The sequence below is a fragment of the Camarhynchus parvulus genome, chromosome 4 (assembly GCF_901933205.1).
Source record: "Camarhynchus parvulus chromosome 4, STF_HiC, whole genome shotgun sequence".
In the NCBI taxonomy this organism is placed as follows: domain Eukaryota; kingdom Metazoa; phylum Chordata; class Aves; order Passeriformes; family Thraupidae; genus Camarhynchus; species Camarhynchus parvulus.
The window spans coordinates 47,383,449-47,402,908 of record NC_044574.1 but is presented as its reverse complement, the minus strand read 5'-3'; the positions used below and the strand labels follow the sequence as shown (position 1 = coordinate 47,402,908).

The following is a 19,460-nucleotide window of genomic DNA, read 5'->3' as shown; positions in this document are numbered from 1 at the left end:
TTCTTCATAGAAAAAAAGAACAAAAAACTGAACAAGCAAAACAAACCCAAACCAAAGTAACCAAAGTAACATCAAGTAACCAAATTATTTTTAAAGCTATTTATTGCAACTTTTAAAACTTCAGTGGTCAAAACTACCCAGGTGTTATGGAGTAACTGAATGTTCATATCAGCTTTGAAAGGGCATCTCCAATATACCAAAACCAAAGTCAGTCCTTGTCATTGATTTCCTGGATGGGAAGCCTCAGGTGCAGAGGTTGGCGCAGACGCCTTAGGGATTCTTCTGCCTGCCAATGAAAGAGAGAGGGAGAGTTCATCCTTCTGCAGCCTCTGTTTTCTCCTCTTTCACACATGCACTGTCTTTCTTTTCTCAGACGGCACTGGTCTTAGGCAAGGAACCAAACCAATCAGATGGAGGATGCTGAACACTGACAGACATGCTAGACTCATGCAGTCTCCAGAGAGGAGCATGAACCCTGCCCATCAACCCACTCATCCACACCCCAAAGTATTATTTTCCTGAAATGACAATTTAAAAATCCATACCCCCAGGCCACCAAAAGAGCATCAAACTATCATTGTGTCAATTATGGCATATGAAATTACACCCTGAACTATGGGTTTTGAGTTAAAGTTAGAGGTAGTTTCTATTTTCCTTCATGAGACATTGAACACAGGGCTGTCAAAATGGGATGGAGGAGTAATAATTGAGGAGTGAGAGATCCACTACAACTATTTCATAAAGGCCACCAAATTTCTCCTAGGTGTACATACCACCTTTTCCATCCAGTCACCCATATTCTGTAAATCTAAGTCTTTTACCTACAGAATAAAGGCTATGATGTCAAATGCCAAACACTGCAAGGCAATATCCTTCCAAGGAAGGGAGGAGATTGGTCTGCCACAGCAGTGCAGCAAACATACTGTGCCCAAAATAAATGCAGCTGTTGTATTAAATGGCCAAAAATGCAACATTAATTAGAGTATGCAAAAAATAGATGTCATGCTGATAAACTGATTTGTTTTAAATTAAATTCATGAAGGTCTCCCTTTCTGATGATTTACAGAAGTAATTTATACATCAAAGGCAAATACTGTATGATTAGCTGAACAGCAGAAACTGGCCACTAAGCAATACAGAGTTTTGATAGGAAGCCTTGAGGTCAATTTTCTGTTAGCTGAGAGTTTACTGAAGAAGTCTTAAGCCAGAAACTGCGTCATTATTGAAGGACTGCACTTAAATACCTCTGCTAGGTCGTCTTTGAGCTTGTTGTATCGTTCCACATTAAACCGCTGCTTTTTGGATTTGCGGTAGAAGTAGTGGAGGAACTGCCTGTCCTTAGCGTGAGGATAAATGTAGTCCTGGGGAAGGAAGGAGGACATGGATTTGTGGTTAGCAAGGAAACTGAGTAGAGGTCAGCAGATTAGAAACTCAGCCTGTTTCAGGAAGAGTTACCTTGTCCAGCACCTATGTATGTTTTGTAAAGAGGCTACATATGAAATTCTGCTCTTAGGGGGACCATAAGGGCTTTTTAAACACATAGTAGGAGTCACTTCTGTCATGTCTGAAGGAATATTCAGTTATAATAAAGACACAGTGTGATCTTCGTGACTGGAGCCACCTCAGCCCATGGAGTCTACTTCCAGGTAGTCAGAGAAAATTCAGGAACTACTTCTTGAGGACTTATCTGAAAGTCTTAAGCAGTGGCACAGACAGTTGTTTAAAAAAGCCAAGTAGTAATCTCTGTCTACTCACAAAAAGTAGGAATGGCTTAGCTCTTCTTAAAAACCAGTCAGAAGGAGTAAAACTCACATTCTGAGTCAGCTCTTCATAAAAACAGATACATCTCCCCTTTTCACTGAAGGAATCTAATTTCCCACATGGTCTATAGATCTACTGGTATAATAGAAGAAAGTACTGGTTACTCTTCCACATACTTCAAAAAAGAGTTTTGCATCATAGAAAGTTCAACATCAAGATGTCCACTTGAGAGTAAAGTACAGAGCTAAAACAGGAAAAAGAAACATTTCTCAAAGTCTTAATAGGATTTCAGAACAAGTCTGTATTGTGAAGCTAAGTTAAGATCTGAGCAAGCCTTTTGCTTCTTCACAATGCCTGCCTCATTTCAGCTGTTCTAGATTTACTTCCATTCATTCTAAGTCACAGAAAAGTGGGGGATTATGAAGAGCAGAGCAATAACATTTTTCAAGCACCAAATATACTTCAGTATATTTCTGTAATGCAACCGCCAGAGTTCCAAACAGTTTGGTACCCTGCACTGTATATACACAAACTCCAGCAAATAAAAACTACCGTTGGGTTATTTGCTGCTGTAAGGCAGCACTCACAAACTGGCACAGCACTACCAGTTCCTCTCCTGTTACTGCAGTGAGCAAGGTGCCATTTACTATGCAAAGTGATCTACAAACATTTTATAGGAATGACTTCTTTACTCACCTTTCATTCCCTAGGTTATGAACTCTTACTGACAGTAGTTAGGCTCAGTAGCTGGCCTGCAGTTCATGTGCAGCAGTACCTGCTTGATTCTGCATGATGTAATGTTTGTATCCAGCTGTATTAGGGATCAAACAAGTCCCTGTCTGATGGCAAGGCCACTTACTGAGTTCTGTTTTCATCAGAGCTCAAACATTGTGATCCACAGACTCAGTTTTCCTCCTTTTCCATATTCCAGACATTTAGAAGACCAGGACTCACTCACCTGCTTGGTAAGAACGAAGTAGGCATAGAAAGCCATGGCACTCCCGTAGGTGATGAAGTACGTGACAGGCTCCATGATGTCCCACGAGTACACCCACCACGTGAGCCACGCCAGCGCTCCCCCCTGAGTTGACATCAAGGCTAGGCCAACCCATAAAAGCCTGGAGGTTTTTGCATCTGCACTGTCCATGATTCTGGCTTTCATCTGAAGAAAAAAAATGCAGAAACCTGTTCAAATAAACCTGAGTGCTTCTCTGATGAACAGCTCCTCAACTATGCTTTCTCCCCCTGGGCTAGATCCTTTCTCAGGATCCTTTACCAACACCTCTTACTGACTTACACTGCTGAGAAAATAAAAGCACTGAAGTCCAAGGGCAACCAGATCTTCTTGCCATTGCACACCAAGAATTCCTGCTATTAATCTCCCCTTTGCTCTACTAGGGATCTGTGTCTGTTTGATTTCCATTTACCATTCAAGGCAATGCTGGGTAACACTGAGGCTGGCCCTCATGAAGCAGGAGTCCTGTTGCCCCCTACCCTAAGCCATGGATGGCAACCTTACTACGGTGGTTTTTTGCTATCATGGGTATTCAGAACTCATAAAGCAACAGGTGACTTTCAATGACATTTCAATCTCAATACTAGCCATGTTCAGGACAGTTTTCTCCAGGTGTTGTGGTTTCTACCCCATTAAGGTCCACAACAGAAAAAAAAAAAACCTGAATTGAAAATATTTTGCATTCTACCTGAGTCGGCTTCATTTACATAAGAAACAGAACAGACACACCCTATCCATTCATGCTAATTTTCTTCTGTCACAGGATTTACTTCTGATGAAAGGAAAAACTTTTGAGTTTAAAAAAAAGTAACCACCCCACTTTCCAACCTGTTCAAGAGGCAGCAGCTCTCCTTTCAGATGGTCCAGTTTCTGTAGCAATTCTCTCTCTTTCCTGATCTGGTGATCTTCTAAATGTAGAGCCACAAACAGTCTGTGAACCAAGGATTTGATATCTTCCATCTCAGTAGCATGCTCACTACTCAGCTTATCTGAAAAGAAAATACTTGTCATATAAACCATTTCAAGAATACACCCTTCTTCATTCTCTCCCCACCTCCAACCCCAAAAGCAGGACCATCCAAAGGTAAAAAGACAAAGCCAAAGAGAAACACCTTTCTCCCAGGTCCCAGTTTTCTGAGACTTCACTAAATGAAGTGAGATGATCAGTTATTAAGGATTGCTCTTACCTTTTACAGGAGGTGACACACTGTATGCTGTGTTGTTGATAACAAGCTTAAAGTCATTCATCAATAAGACCTCCATTAAGGTTGCATGAGAGACCTTGCTACCATCTGCAGAAGAAAGGTTTCAGTTCTAGATCACTTATCATGAGGAGCTTTAAACATTAGCAGATAACCCTGCAGGAAAGTGCTGGGTTTCTTCACTAATAATGTTTGGAAGCAACTCTACTTTTAGAACTAGTAACAAATACTAAACAGTCAGGAGGAACACAGGGTGTGATTCTTGGGGCTGTCCTGTGCAGGGAATGGAGTTGAGCTTTAATGCTTTGGAGAACCCTTTCCTATGTTTTTGTTTGGTTGGTTGGTTGGTTTGGTTTTTTGTGGGTTTTGGTTTTTGGGGGTTTTTTTTGCTTTTGTTTTTGTTTTTAAATGCAGAAATTTACATTAATGGTACCTCACAAATTTTACATGCAGTTTTACAGCTCCTACCAAAAAGGAGCTCTGGATTAATTAGCAGGAACTACTACTCATTTAACAGTGGCTGCCAGGAGCACACTGGGGTTCAGATGGCCCAAGAGGCCCCAGAGCCACACACCACTGCTGCTGGACACATCACTGTGGCAAGAGGGTTTGAAAAGCCATGGAGCAGCTGCCCTGCAGTAGCTGTTGGAGATGATCCTCCTTTTCTATACACAAAAAGGACACCTTCCCCTGCCCTTGCCAAGGGCTAGGCAGCTTTACTCCCAAGATGAATAACCAAACAGGCTACAAAATACCAAGATTTTTCTATGTAGATTTTTGTTACAGTGCTACTGCCTCAGCTCCTCCACCTGTCCTCACACATCCACTACAGCAAACACCTCAGCTGGCTCACCTGCCCACTCTGTGTGGGTAGCAAAGCAAACCCAGAAGCTGATCACTTTCAATCCAAAATTGTAATGTGCCTATCCACTAGTTTCTTTTTTCTTTTCCAGTATAATAAAACATCAAGGCTCATTTGCATGTACATTATTAAGGTGACATTTATAATTCTTTCTATAACATTTAAGGGAAAAATGCTTTTCAAAAGAAGTGTCAAGACAGGCTCTTTGTTCTAGATGTTCTGAATACACTAGTGATTTATTAACCTGTGCAATCTTATATTAACTGAAAAGAAGTTTTGAGGAAAGGGAGGTATTTTATTTTAGAAAATTCCTCTCAGGCTTTAAACAAAGGCTACTTTGTAGCCTTCTGTACCTAAACACGAGTGTTCCAATGTGGACAAAGAGTCATTTTTTTGTCTACAAAAGGTTTGCAGGATGAAAATCAAACCCACAGATAATGAAAGTGAGTCATCTTACACAGCACTGATCACTTCAGTTAAGGTTAGGTTTCATTTAATGCTTAAATTACACAGAAGTGTGTCTACACTAAATCAAGGCTTCGTAATTTTTCCTTAATAATTAATGTTTAAGTTCAACTCTCAGTACTTAGCCAACAGTTTCTCATTACAGTATCAGTTTCCTAATGAATTAAACACCTCAGCTGTTCTATAACATTACAATTGCCTGGCACTTGACAAATACAGAGCAGAGAATTATTATGAGTAAGTGTTTTTAACCTAAGTATTCCCAAATCAGAGGGGATGGGGGTGTGTTTAAACAGATCAAACGAGGCAAAAACAACTCAAATTCATCTCCACTTTGGAATTTGCTGCCTGTCCATGCCAAAAATGCCAGACTTGTAGGTTTCTTACAGGAATTACCTCATGCTTCACAAGGGACCCATGTTTGCACTGAAGCAGGAATAGTTAGCTTTTGCTGAAACAGTAGAGAGAAAAGCAATCCAGCAGTGAATCCCAAACACTCCTGTCCTGGATGTCTGCACAACAGCAGTATCCGAAGGTTAACTGCTGCCAGCACAAGTTCTGCCCCACCCCACTCAGAAATCCTTTGTAGGGAAAAAAATTCTGTGTTAAGGGGAAGGCCAGCTGCTCACAACTATTTCCTACAGTGGCTTCTGAAGATAAAGAGTCTTTTAGGAAATTATCTTCAAGAGAATTTTCTATTTTTGCTCCCTAGCAGACGCTGTCAAAACAAAGCAAAATAAGACCAAAAAAACCCAACCCCAAAGCTCCTGTGTACAGGAAGTTCCTGAAGCTCATGTCCACACTGGGATCCACACAGATCACATCTCCATTGCTCCAGAGGATATCAATAAATTGCTCTGTGGGGTATTTTCCTCTTATGCTAAATGTGCCCACAAAGGAAAGTAAAGCAGCTTCTCTTAGGTCTGTGGCTTCCGGACCTTCTGGGAAAATCCATCTATTTTCAGTTTCTTTAAAAGCCCCTGCAGCCCTCTGCAGGGCTCAACCAAAAAGAAAAGAATGCTACGAATCCACCCAGCTATGAAACCAGACCAGCTTCCATTGACACCACCCTTTCTTCTGCTTATGTGTTACCTGCTATTAAATAAATCTTTCTGTAGATATGTAGGTATCCTTATTTTTCTTTCTTTTGAGGGGTGTGAGTGGGGAAGGGGAGGAATAGATGCTTTTAATTAGCCAAATCCAAGCATCTATTCTACCAGATTCAGACAAAAAAACCTACATCCCAATTCTACTTTTAAGATTGAACCCTTCTCTAGTACCAGGACGGGGGTTGCAAGAGCACTGCCAAAATACAGACCAAGTTTTCTTGGAGTTAAAATGGACAATAAGGTTAATTCAAAATTAGTTTTATCAATGAGCAAACCAAAGAGACAAAATAAAAGAGAACAGTGAGCAAAGCTTGAGAAAATTATCTGAAGACTCAGGACAATGGGATAAACAGGATATTACCTGAAAGGAGGAAAGCCCATACCAATGCTACAATACCAGTTATCCTTTGACCCTAGCAATCAGGTTCCTTTCAACCCAAGAGCCCTGAAATACTGTACTCCAGATGATACATGAAATCTCCTCTGTGTCTTAAAAATCTGTCCTTTACTATTGCACACATTATCTGGTTGCTTAGCTCTTGAGTTTTTCATACACAAGTTTGTATTGTAGTAAGGCAAATGGATTCTTTTAGCTCCTGGTAACACTGAAGAACTGGCAGGCATCACATTCAATAGCCTTACAGGTTGTCTATTAAGAATGATCATGGAGGACAAGGAAAGAAAGATTGAAAAAAGTAACAGAGGACACTACTGGGATAAAAGGAGAGTTCCAGTAATAGATCCAATTCTGTTCTGTATTTTTAATCAGCAACATCGCTAAACCTGATGGAGGACTGAACTTATGCTCCAGAAGAGAAGTACAGTCCATTTGAAAAGGAATGCATTTACTTCAGGGAATAACAGAAATACAAGATACCTGCTGCAAAGACTTCAGCTCTCTCAATTCCTTTATCTTCTCTTTGCACATCCTGCAGGAATGCTCCTACAGTGGTCACTACTGGCTTGACAGTGAACTGACAGCGTTCACTTCTCGTGGGCAGCATAAGAGTTATCACAGGAAGACCATGCCTGTAATTAATAGTTACTTCTAGGGGGGGAAAAAAGAAAACTAAGTGAAAAAGTTGCACTGGAGATTGTAGCTTAATGTAAAGCTGCTTTTTAAACACAGGATAAACAAGAAAAATTACACAAAACATTTCCAGATTTTAAAAAATTAGTACAGTATTTCTATTTCTGGAAGATATTTATAAAACCATGCACATAATGTGACCTCACAGACTCTCATAAAATAAATACAAAGCTTGTTGACACCGAAGGGAAGGGGGAAAAGTTGCTGTGAAAGCTTACCATCAGATGGCACCAGCGTGCTGTAAGGTGCTCCTTCCCGGCCGCTCCAACCTCCTCCGGTGTGCCTCCAGAGCCCCACCTGCAGCACGGACACAAGGGAACTTGCCTTAGAATAGTCAGGATGCAAAGTGTACCTGGTTAAAGGCAGCATCCAGCCTGTCCCGATGATCTGCTTCCGTGTGATCTGACATCAGAGGTGTCTGCCTGAAGAAAAACCCCTTACTTGGCAATTCTATGAAAAAGGTGAAACCATCCTTATAAAAAGCATGATTTCTGCTAAAGGCATTATGGTATTGCCCATAGAAAAACTTTTTTGCCTACTGTAGTTTAATTAACTCAAGGAAAAAAGAGAATGGGAAAAAAAGAAAGGAAAAATTTTGCAATGTTTCTGAAGTGCTTCATGCAACTCTTGCAATAAAACCTCTCCTCTCTCCACAAAAGAGCCACTTGAAAAGCCTCTACCTCATGGTGCCTAAAGGCAGAATTCCACAAGTTAACTTCCAACAGAGGGCATGGCTTCAGAAAAAACTCACTGCTGAGTCATGAACAACAATCACAAATAAAATAAAGGGCCTGAGGTCACTACCTGTTGCTTCATAGTTATATCTGTATACCAAAAGCTGGCTGTTGAGATTTGTGCTGCTCAAGGACAATAACAACAATACAGCCTGAAGATCTTTTTTATGTTTTAAATGTGAATGGCTGTTTCAACTGCATGCTGACAGATGCTGCTGCAAATACCAGCCCCACTGTGCTCTGGTGTGACACTGAAGGAGGCACAGCCAGCTGCAGTGAGTATCCCCTCTGCCCTGGGACAGCAATGACAGCAGGTTTTTGAACCTGCAGGGTTGCATGCCAAAGCTTGCCCCTTCCAGAGCCACTGGGGAGAACCATCGGTACCCTTCAGCACAGTCATATCAAAACCCAGAAGACAAACTGCTCTGATTAGACCCAGTACTTAAAGCTGTCCACCCAGGCTGTGGAAGGTGCAACGTCCTTTGCACCCACAGCTAATCCCCCTGCACAAGGAGAGGGACAATTTTATTGCAGCAATTCCACAGAGCAGATGTTATTGCTATAAACTAGGACTAACAGGTAAAAGAAGGGAAATCACATCCCTGACCAAGCCAGTTACAAAAACCACACATGGGCTGGACCAAGGCCTGGGATTTGAAATATGAGAGTTGGGGGAGGTGGAAAACAATGTGGAGAGAGATGATAAGGATCGATCTTCCCCCGGTGAGCTTTATAGCTCATCTTTCTGAAGGCCAAAACATTTCAGAGTCTGCAAGATAATGTTCTTTGACAAGGCAGGAAAACAAAACTGTAAATGCACAAGGCCCTGGCTACTCAATATGCCAAACACTGCTCACCACATTCACATGATTTATTTGTTTTTAAAGAAATACAGCCTTGGCTGTCTGGATAGGAATATGCTATTAGGTTAAATAAAAATGTCATCTATAAATGAATCTGTGTGTTTCAAAGATGCTGACAATACCCTAACTTTTCACCTGGAACAAGCACTTTTCAGGATTTAAAGAAAGTAAGTAATTCTGGGTGTGTTTTCAACACTAAGAAATTTGTGTGTTGTAATCTTCAGTGATCAAAGACAGTCAGAAGCCCAGACCAAACAGCAGGATATCTTAAACACAAAAGTATTGCTCAAAGAAAGGTAGACAGCAGGAGCACAGGAATGCTGACAGCCCCCCCCAGAGCTAAGGATGCATCTGCTTCTTGAGCAGAGCAAGAGACATTCACTGGAGCAAGGCAGGACACAGCCCAGCTCACCAGTTCTCATCCCATTTGCAGGGGATGTTTTGTTTTTTGTTTTTTATTTTTAATTGTGTCTAAATGCAGAGTATCCCTTAAAATCACATGCAACAAATAAAAAAAGCAAAAGCTATAGAGCCATGGAGTTGAACTAATTTCCCAATAATTAACTCTTTCCATATTAGCTCCAGGTTGATGAATTGGGAAGCATGAAGGGCTGGGTTAACTTTCTACCTCTGTTTCCAGATTTAAATCTCCACTTTGAGTGAAGTTATTGAACTATTAGCTTGTGCCCTTCAGCTAAATCATTGTGCTCCTTTTGAGATGCTTGGAATGACCCCTACCCTGCCCCTGGAAAAGAAATGTTAGTCAGCAGCATTGCAGCTACAAGGAAGACTTGAACTACAGGACCAAAACAGAGAGACTGCCCTCACAACAACATCAGTGAGAGCTGAAACAGGAATGTGTGCCCTGAATTAACTGCATCACAAGCCTTGAGATACTGTGAGGAGCACAGCATACTGCTAACAACTATGCTATATGCCAGTGAGTGCCTCTGGGCTAATTCCTCTAACCTCGCAAAGGCTAAGCAAGCTATTCTACAGCTTTCTGCAATTTGCACCCACATGTGGCAGGGCTAAAATAGCTCTGACACAACCCCAATTATGTTCAGGAGTCAAAGGCTGATGAACAGCATTAAGCTGTGAAACACCCCTTCTCCCTCAGCTATACCTGCAAAATAGATATAAATTGCAAAATACATGGGAGTAGCAGTTGGCCTCATCTCTTGATTCAGTTCAAGGCATGGACTCTCCTGGGAGTGAAAACTCTTAAGAATTTAAGGCATAGAGTGTTAATTGTGATAAAAACAATCCAACATATTCTGTTAAAAATACCAGTCGGTATAAACCAGAAAATATATATACAATGTAAAGACATAGTTCCTCTGTTAAGGGTACCTCTGGTCTCTAACAGCAGAGAAGTTGCCACTGTTAAAAGTCAAGAGTGGAAATTTCAACATTTTTCTGGTGGTTTACAGCCAAGTTTTAGGGAATAATGCAGCAGCATAACTGAGCTGGAAAACCAGGCAGCCAGACATGATAAGTGGGAGAGACTGGAATAGAAATACTGTATTTGTCACTTTTGAGAGTGGCAAATGACTGAACCTACCTACACTGCAGTTTCTGGAGCTAGCAGTTCCAAATAATCTACTTTTTAGGATGTTGAGTGATTGTTCCCGCAAACTGAAAAGCCAAATTCACTTGTGACAAGTTATGTCTAAAAAATTGGTATTATTACCAGTATGTGAGGTGACATGAAAGCCTCTGATCTGGCTCAGCACTACATAAGCAAATAGTAACCTCAGCAGGAACCATAACTTCTGTTCTGTAGAATATTATAATGTGGGTGGGAAGAGATAGAGAATAGAAATCAAATATTTTTCACACAAGAAAGTCATCTTGAATATGGAATTCTACAAAAAGATGTTATAAGGACACTTTCTGAGAACACTTTCTGAATTATTGTTTACTTAATTTTGACTTACCACACCAAAATATTGTAATAAATCTTTTTTATTGTATTGTTCAAATTGTATTGAATCAAAATGCAGTTAGCCAGGAATCATATTTTTGAAATTTTTGTCTTTGCTTATGTGCATCTTGGAAGATATGGCAGTTTTTGTTTGTTATTTCAACAGTGATAAAAAATGTAATGCTCCTTCAACATTTGAGTCCCCAATAATTTGCATTTATTAGAGAAAGCATCCAAAACAAGAGTCAGCTCAACTTTGTCTGCCCTCTTCCTGAAGGGACATGCAATACAACAAAGTGAAATACTATATTCCTTCAGTGTGAGATCCTTTTGAGACTGCCTCAAGTCAAACTCATGGGTAGTCTTCACAAAAAATAATGCAGACTGTTATGTGAATCGTCTCCCACATTCTCATTTCCTTCCCTCTGAGGCAATGATAAGAATCTGATATGGATAAGCACAATAATAAAATGCCCTACTCCACAAAGCACAAGCATTTTGCCCTTAATTACATGGCAGCAAAACACATTCTAATGAAACCATATCTTGCAGTGTGCTTTTCCATAGTGATGCAGTGCTACAGGCAGAAGAGGAGAGCTCTGTTATCTCCTGGAGTCCTTGTCCAACACCCAGTACAGCTCCCTCACCCAGCTACTGAAGAGGACTGTAGGAAAGGAGCAGGAGACAATTCATGGGGGAAACTAGGAGTTGCAATGCCTAAGAATGAATTTTGGGGCCTCTTTTCCCCAAGTGTCACCAGACAAGCTAACATTCCCAGTATCCATCATTCTCCCTCACGGGCAGATCTCATCCAGTTTGTGAAGCAGAGTGCAGGACAAGCCACCTCCCTGGAAGCTGCCTGCTTGCAAGGGCAGGAGAAACATGAGAGCGGGTAAATGTTAGCCACCATTCAGTGAAGGCATGTGCTGTAAACAGCTATGTATATTTTCCATATTGACTTACATGTTTTTCTGACAAACACACTTAGAAGTTCCCTGCAGATGAATGATGTCAGCTCCCATCTGATTCTTTGAAGGAAACCAACCAAGATTAATTAATTACAGACTAACCATCCGTAGTTTCAGAATAATCTACAGACATTTCAAAATGGTTTAAAACCAAGGGAAAGGAGGGAAAAAAGCAAGTGCTGCCATAGTCTACTGAGCTTGCAGATCATGCACAGCCAAGCTAACCAAAAATTAATCATTGTTCCCATCAAGTTTACAAGAAGCACACATAAGGTATTTCTCTTTTTAAAATGCGTCACTAAGGCCATTTTGGAGATATCTGCTATTAAATTTCTGTGCTGATTTTGTAAGCAATCCTACATGATCAGGAAAATAAGACATATGGAGACAATCATCTTATGAGTGCCCATTTGAGATACAGATGATTTCTCTCTAACTAACTTTTCATTTGTCTCTTCTTTCACTTAAAGGGTTGTCATTGTTTTTTTGCTGGTCCCAGAACTGATTTAGATGATCATGCAACAACAGCCTCAATGAAAACAGCAGCTTCAGAGCACATCACTCAGATTTAGCCATCGCTCAGATTTCTGGAAGCCCAGCTTAAATTAAACAAACAAAATCCTTGCAACAGACACATCACTCATTCTGTCAAAACACCCCTATAACAATACATCTGGTTCAGCCAGGAAAGATACTTTTGACACCTGGAAGTATTTCCCTTCCCAAGGACAAAAAAAAAAAAAAATTTTTTTAAATTTTCCTGAGAGACAGCTTTCCTGTCTGAAATGGGCCATGCAGTGAATACCTTTTCCCAGCTGTACCACAAGGCACTGTAGAAACTACACTGCATCATTTATATTTCAATTCTTTCAACGCAGCTAATTCGAAATCTGCAGTATTTTTAACCCCTTCTTCAGTACAAATCAACTTTAAGAGAAGTAGCCAGCAGGTCTCTTCCAGAAAAGCATTAGTTTCATCACGAGTATGTATGTTCCAGTGATCCTAAAGAAGCAAGAGCAATACAGGATTCATATGGCTTTTCCTCAAAACTCACTTGCCTTACAGCACTGTTAAAACCCAATAAAAGAGCCCAAACCATCAAAATTTTGGTTTCATGTGCCTGTTATTTTTTGTGCCTTTATCATCCCTGCTGATCTTTCATTTCCTGCCTCTGCTCAGATTCCAAGAACAGCTGCCACCAGTTTTAATCAGCCAAACATTACCAATGACCAAAATGACAGCTATGATAAGAAGTACATTGAGGCAAATGGCCACCAAGAACCTCTTTTATGAAGGTCCAGCAGGTCAAACCCACCACTGCAGAGGGGTTTTTCCTGGGAGACCTCCCACCTACTCTCCCGCTGGGCAGGCATGCATCATCCAGCTGCACTGTGCTCCCTCACTACTCCTTTGTGCTCTCTCACCCACTCCCTGCCCAAACTCCCCCTGCCCTCATGCACACGTGGTGCATGCACATCAGGGAGAGAATCCATTGTGCAACAGGGACAGAGGTCCCGCTTCTTGAGATGTATCTCACTGAGGTCATCTGACTCGACACCAGCACCTGTGGATGCAGAGCTCTAGGGAAGCAGCAGGATGTGCATCCACATCCGTTCTACAAGCCACAAAAACAGATCCTGATAAAACTGACATTTAAACCAGGCTGAAATTAAGCCTCGCCCTCCTTTAACCAAAAGTATGATTTCAGTAACTCCTCACTGCAGTGACTCCTCACTGCAAAGAAGCAACACCAGAAGTGCTGAGATGAGAAGGATGAACATCAGCTGACAGCATCTGCCTGCAGTGCCTTCTGGGGACTACTCTGAAGGTACAGACATTCCCTCTTTTCAAAACAAGCTGATCTCCAAACCAGTGTAAAAACAGGCCTAAAACCATGACAGCTGGGCAGGCCAAGTGCATTTTTACAAGCAACACCATTGTGTCTTATTATTTTATCAAAACTTTTTCTTCTCTTCCTACAAAGAAAAGCAAATCTTCAATCTCTTCTGAGTCTAAAGTTTTACATTATTGGAAATATTACATCTTCATCCAGTTTCAATGAAGTCTGCTTGTCTGAAACGTGCTGTTCTTCCCAGTCTACTTCATTTTCAGAGGGAAAGATAGGATGCAACACTTAAAAGGTAGTTTGCAAATCAGACAGGGCTAAGAATTTGAGAGGGAGGGATTATAGAATGAAAATGTATTTGTGCTTTATCAAAAGCAAAAACAAGCCTACATCCAAAAGCTGTACCATCTGTTCCCCAAAACAGTCTAGGTCAAAAGATTAATGTGTCAGCACAGATAGGATTTTTAATTTGTCCCACAGAACAGATCTTTGCTCTTGGGCTGTGCCTTTTGGGAAGGCACGCTGAACTGGGAAATGCTGGAAAACTTTTAACAGTAACAACAGTGACTTTGTTTTCAGAAATACACTTACATTTTATTAGATAGGAAAATGGGCTTGCTGCTCATTTTCTACAAAGGTCTTAGACTGTATCTTAATGTACACAGCTGCTTTCATGTTTCTTAAAAAGAAAAAATTGCTCAAACTCTTCTCTAGGGAAAACATTATTGTTCAAATTGCCAGACAAGAAAAACCTTGTTTAAATTTCAGCTGAAATGAGGTAAGAGACACAAGGATGCAAAGTCAGATGAATACACTTACATGTTTATCAAAATTACAGTCAAGTCTTCTTTTTCTTCCATCGAACTTTTCAGATTGAAAGCATTGGGCAGGTTGTAGCATGCAGGAAAAAGATGATGTAACTCAGAAAACAGAACTGCTTGTCAATATTTTCAGTTATAATGGACATTTCTATTTACAACATAAATAACCCTGTTCCTCCTCCCCACAACTCAACAGAATTGGGTTTTCATATACCTACAAGGATTTACTTCTCTTTCAGGGGCATTCTTTCCCCAGGCTTTTCTTTACTCAACTGCAGATTTCAAAAGCCTTAAGGCGTTTATGGCTTGGCTAATAAAGAAGAGACTGCTTGGAAAATTTGACTGACTCAAGGCTTAGAATTAGTATCTGATAGATGTGGGTGAAAAGTCAGTGAGAATTACCAGCAGTGACAGCTTTCACCCAGATTTTCAGCAAGCTTTCTAGCAGGTAACACACTCCAGAATCACTCCTTTAAACAGATCTTGGAAAAGGGAACCAGCTGAGCAGCTGCTGAAATGCTCCAGGCAAGGAAAGATCTCCCTCTGTTCAACTGTATCACCTCTTTTCTTCCACTCCCTGAAAACTTAACTGCACTATTCTGTAAAATAGCAGAGAAACTTTGCTCTCTTGAACAGCATTTCCCACAGCTAGCAATTTCTCCTGCCCAAACACCATCACCCCAAAGGCAGAACTTTTTCTGGCAATGCAGACTGTTAATTATTATTTGGAGAGGGAGGAAAATGTTAGGGATCAAATCTAAGACAACAGAGGACAGTAACAGTTCATGTCTGGCTTAGTCACACCTAGATCTGCTCTAAATTATACTGGGACTATCTGTTGTTGCACTATTAGAGAGGTTTCTCCTTTTTCTCCTGCCACAACAATTCCAGAAATGTGCTGTCTATATCATTATTCTAAAATAGCACATCATATATTGATGATTTTAGAAATCATCATTTTTTTTCTTTAAAGGTCTGCAACAAGACTAGTCCAAACACTTAAGAACTCATGTTTTTTGCAGGTAGCTTTAAGGCAGGTACCTTTCCAAAGGGAAAACACATATTTCTTCTGATTTCTTATCTAAAAAACAACAAAAAAGAAAAAGTAGGAGCAGAAGAACAAAACAACTGACAGACTAGATCAAATTAAATGTTCTTTGTCTCTTATTAGCTGGCATTAGGATGTAGATATAGTGATCTGTATCCTTTTTAACAGATAGTTATGAAGCAATTCCAAAATGGAACTTAGTTTATATTCCAGCTTTATAGGCTGCTGCACTCCTGTGGGTACTCAAATTACTTGCAGGGAGTACAGAACACACTTTTTACCCTTGTTAGAAAGAAACCCAAGAAAACAAAGGTACAAGAACTGAAGTAAACAGAGATTTCCCTTTTGATAGTTTCTAATGAATAATGTTTTTTAAAAGTGTCTAGGGCAGATACTGTAAGAACATCCACAATGAGCACCCAACTGCAAACTTAACATCACAACTTCGTAGAAACTTTAACAGGTGGTGTCAGAAACCACAGAGCCTAACAGCAGAAACATAAATTAAAAAATCAGACAAAACCAAAGGAAGTAAACATTTCTAAGGAATAAGATCAAAGGGGCAACTACAAACTCACCAGTTTCAAGAGCTTCCAGCCTTCATGCACACTTTGCAGAGCAGTTACAACAAACTGGGTTTAGCAAGACCAACACTTTACAGAAGACAACAACTTCATTCAAAGTCCTTATCAGAAGTCTCCATTAACAGTTTTAAAACCACAAAATTAATCTAGCAGGCAAGCTTAAAACTTTCTATTTGTTTTCTTGAAAGAGAGCTCTGCTGGGAGAAGTAGCTTCAAAGAGCACTCTTGACAGAAAAGTTGCCACAGCAGAGGTACCGAGAAAATCCAACCACTCTGGCATGAAACACAAACATGCTGCCAAGAGTGCAGAGGCCTCGCTAGCCCAATAGTTCAGCAAAGGTCCCAATGGGCATGTATGTTCCTGGCACGTCATGACCTGTGTCTAAGAACCCATTACTCCCAAATACTTGTGGACAGAGGTCTTAATATCACCATTCCCAAAGAGACACACCAAACTGTTGTGAGATGTCAAAAAGGAAACATTTTTGCTTTATTTTTTAATTTTCTTTAATTATTTTATTTTTTAATTTTCTTTAATTTTGGAAATCTATGTTCTCCCACTACCATTCAAGAAGTTTTTTAATCTAAAACTGTCAAATGGCTGTGGCTTTGGTGATACTACTCACTTCCGTTTTTCAGCTGTTTGCATCAATGTTTTAAAAACATAATTTAGCTGAACCAGTGACTGAGTGAACTCATTTGCAACACCAAATCCATCATAAACAGATTTTTACCTTCTTCCTGCAGGAGTAAAAGCACGAAGGATACAGACAGAAATGAAATTCTGAAATCAACAACCAATACTGGTTGTGATACACTGAGCTATTGTTCTGACCTTCAGTTTTACTCTGTACAACATGCTTGCACATTTATCCCTTTCTACAGAACAGGCAAAGCAAACAAAAAAAGGAAGTTTTCCTGTAGAGGTTTCTAGTGTTTTTTCTATAGCTTACTATCACAAGAAAAACAATCACAAGCAGTACAGTACGATGAAAGGCTCTGTGTGCCCCGGATGGACCAGAACCTGTATTCTGATGTGCCCGCTGTGCCTCCCAGGGGGGAAGTGAGCAAAACTGCATGGCAGCTGCTCCCTTTCCACCCAGAGCCTTTGAACTCCAGCCAGTTAAGAGCTGTTCTATTTCCTCTTCCTCTATTAATGCATTCAGGACATGTATCTGAAAGACTGATGCAATAGACAGGGCAAGAATGTGGATCTTCTGAATGCAAGGTTTACCATGTGTTTTTAGGATTTTATCACTACAGCAAACAAGAATTTGATGCCACACAAAGCAAGCAGGCAGTGGCCCAAAGCTGTTGCTCTTTTTCTCCTCAAGCCTATACTAAGACCAACATGTATATTGGATACAGTCATCCTGTCTTCCAGCACAAGCAGATTGCTGTAACAGTGATTGAAAGGCAGAACCTCTTACCCAGCTCCATCTTCGGGATACATTTAAATGCAGGTGCTGTCTGTGAATCAGACTGCTGCAGAGAGCAGAATCTCTGGCCTGCAGCACTGACAGAAGTCATGGTGGCAAGTTTCCACTAAGGTACCTCCAATAAATCCTCTCAGGCTGTTAGTTAATAAAGTTAAAGCAGAGTTTTGTCCCTAGTCCTGCTCCTAATTGAGTGAAGCATCTTATTCAGGGAAATTATTACTAGAGGAAAACTCTAATATAAGATAAACAAATTCCAGAGAATACTCTACATCAGGTTGAAATGTAGCCTGTACTCCAGAACAAGCCACAACACTGTCCCAGAAAATGAATGATCAATGGTCACTCTGTTTATCTTCACCTCCCTCCCAACATGCACCCAAACTCACACATGAATTCTATGGAAAGTCCAATTTCAAATAACTTAGAATTGTGAGTTTTGACATACACATCATGAATGCTTTACTACTCAGAGTTAGCAATACTACATACTTGCATTCCAAGGACCTGAAAACTGCTCAGCTCTTAATCTTGGAATTTTAACACAGGATCACTGGAAAATTAAAGTTATTCCTTCCTTCTGTTACACAAATGTGTATATGCAAAGAGATTTCCTAACATGAAAATATTCTGCCACTATATTTTGACATTAAGCACCAAAGAATATAAAGTTCATCTTATTTTGTAAAGTATTCTATATATCCAGTTTATGAAGGAAAAAAAAAGGTTGGGGGAAGCCAACAGGTGTTCTAATGTGTTGCATCAAATTTCTCTTGAAATAGCAGAGAAATTCATCCCTAAAACAGTAACACAGAGGGACAATGTGTATTTTTGATACATCAACCAAACCACTTAGTGGAAAGCTATTAACTGTAAATTGGAAAAAAAAGTATATAAAATAGAATTCAAAATTACACTTAGTCCTTAAAAATCATGGATCCTGTTTCTCCCTTTTATCAGCTTTGATCTGAAAGAAGATGTAGAGTACAGGTTTGTATCAGAAGCTGCAAGAACTCCTTGTTCTGAAGAAATCTAAACTGTCTTCACAGCACTAACAGCTTTTAAAACCCATTAGCAAGGCAGCTCTGTGTTATCTATCTCATTAACTGGCACTTCTGAATTTCCAAGTGACCTAGTATTTTCCAGGTGAAGTTTCTCAGTTGATCAGGGGCAACTCAAAGCCTTACCAACTCTGCCAACAGAAGAATAGGAAAAAATCCCTATAATTAATGTCCCACCTGAAGGTAGGAGTATTATGCAGAGTTATGAATGACCTGGTTTGGTTTTGGTTTTTTTTTTTGGTAGTGTGGTTTCCTAGAGGAAAGAGAAACACAATCACACCACGTCTGTCTACCAAAGTCAGTTTCCAGTAAGATTTAAGATCATTTAATTATGCAGCTTACCAGCCACTCAGTCAGAAACAGTTAACAGGTGCTCAAAGATCCAACAGCCTGCATTGCCTCTACTGGGACACATGATACTTCAGCACATTAGGGATGTTAATTTTAAATTAAATATGATTAGAGAGGTTACTCAAAAGTGACATTTAATATCTGCTCGCTCCTGACAGCACACTTGTCACCCTGCACCACTAAAACAAGAGGAAGGAGCAATGCTCTTCATGAGCAAGGCTGAGCTATTCCACCTTGGTGTGGTTTACCCAGTACCTTCTAACAACAATCAGTTTGTATGTAAAATAGTTTTAACTTGTTTTTCTGTGCATGTGGAC

General features: G+C 40.2%; 1 protein-coding gene across 1 annotated transcript in view; it reads right to left on the bottom strand.

The window, feature by feature from the left end:
• Positions 1–84: 84 nt before the first annotated feature.
• MCUB (mitochondrial calcium uniporter dominant negative beta subunit) overlaps positions 85–19,460 on the bottom strand; it is a 44,901-nt gene continuing 25,525 nt past the window's right edge. The window contains exons 2-8 of the mRNA XM_030948407.1: positions 7,723–7,801; positions 7,292–7,462; positions 3,964–4,068; positions 3,605–3,765; positions 2,720–2,923; positions 1,245–1,361; positions 85–286 (exon numbers count right to left, since the gene is read on the bottom strand). Coding sequence (XP_030804267.1) covers positions 209–286; positions 1,245–1,361; positions 2,720–2,923; positions 3,605–3,765; positions 3,964–4,068; positions 7,292–7,462; positions 7,723–7,801 — 915 coding nt within the window. The 3' untranslated portion in view covers positions 85–208. The remainder of the gene's footprint in view (positions 287–1,244; positions 1,362–2,719; positions 2,924–3,604; positions 3,766–3,963; positions 4,069–7,291; positions 7,463–7,722; positions 7,802–19,460) is intronic.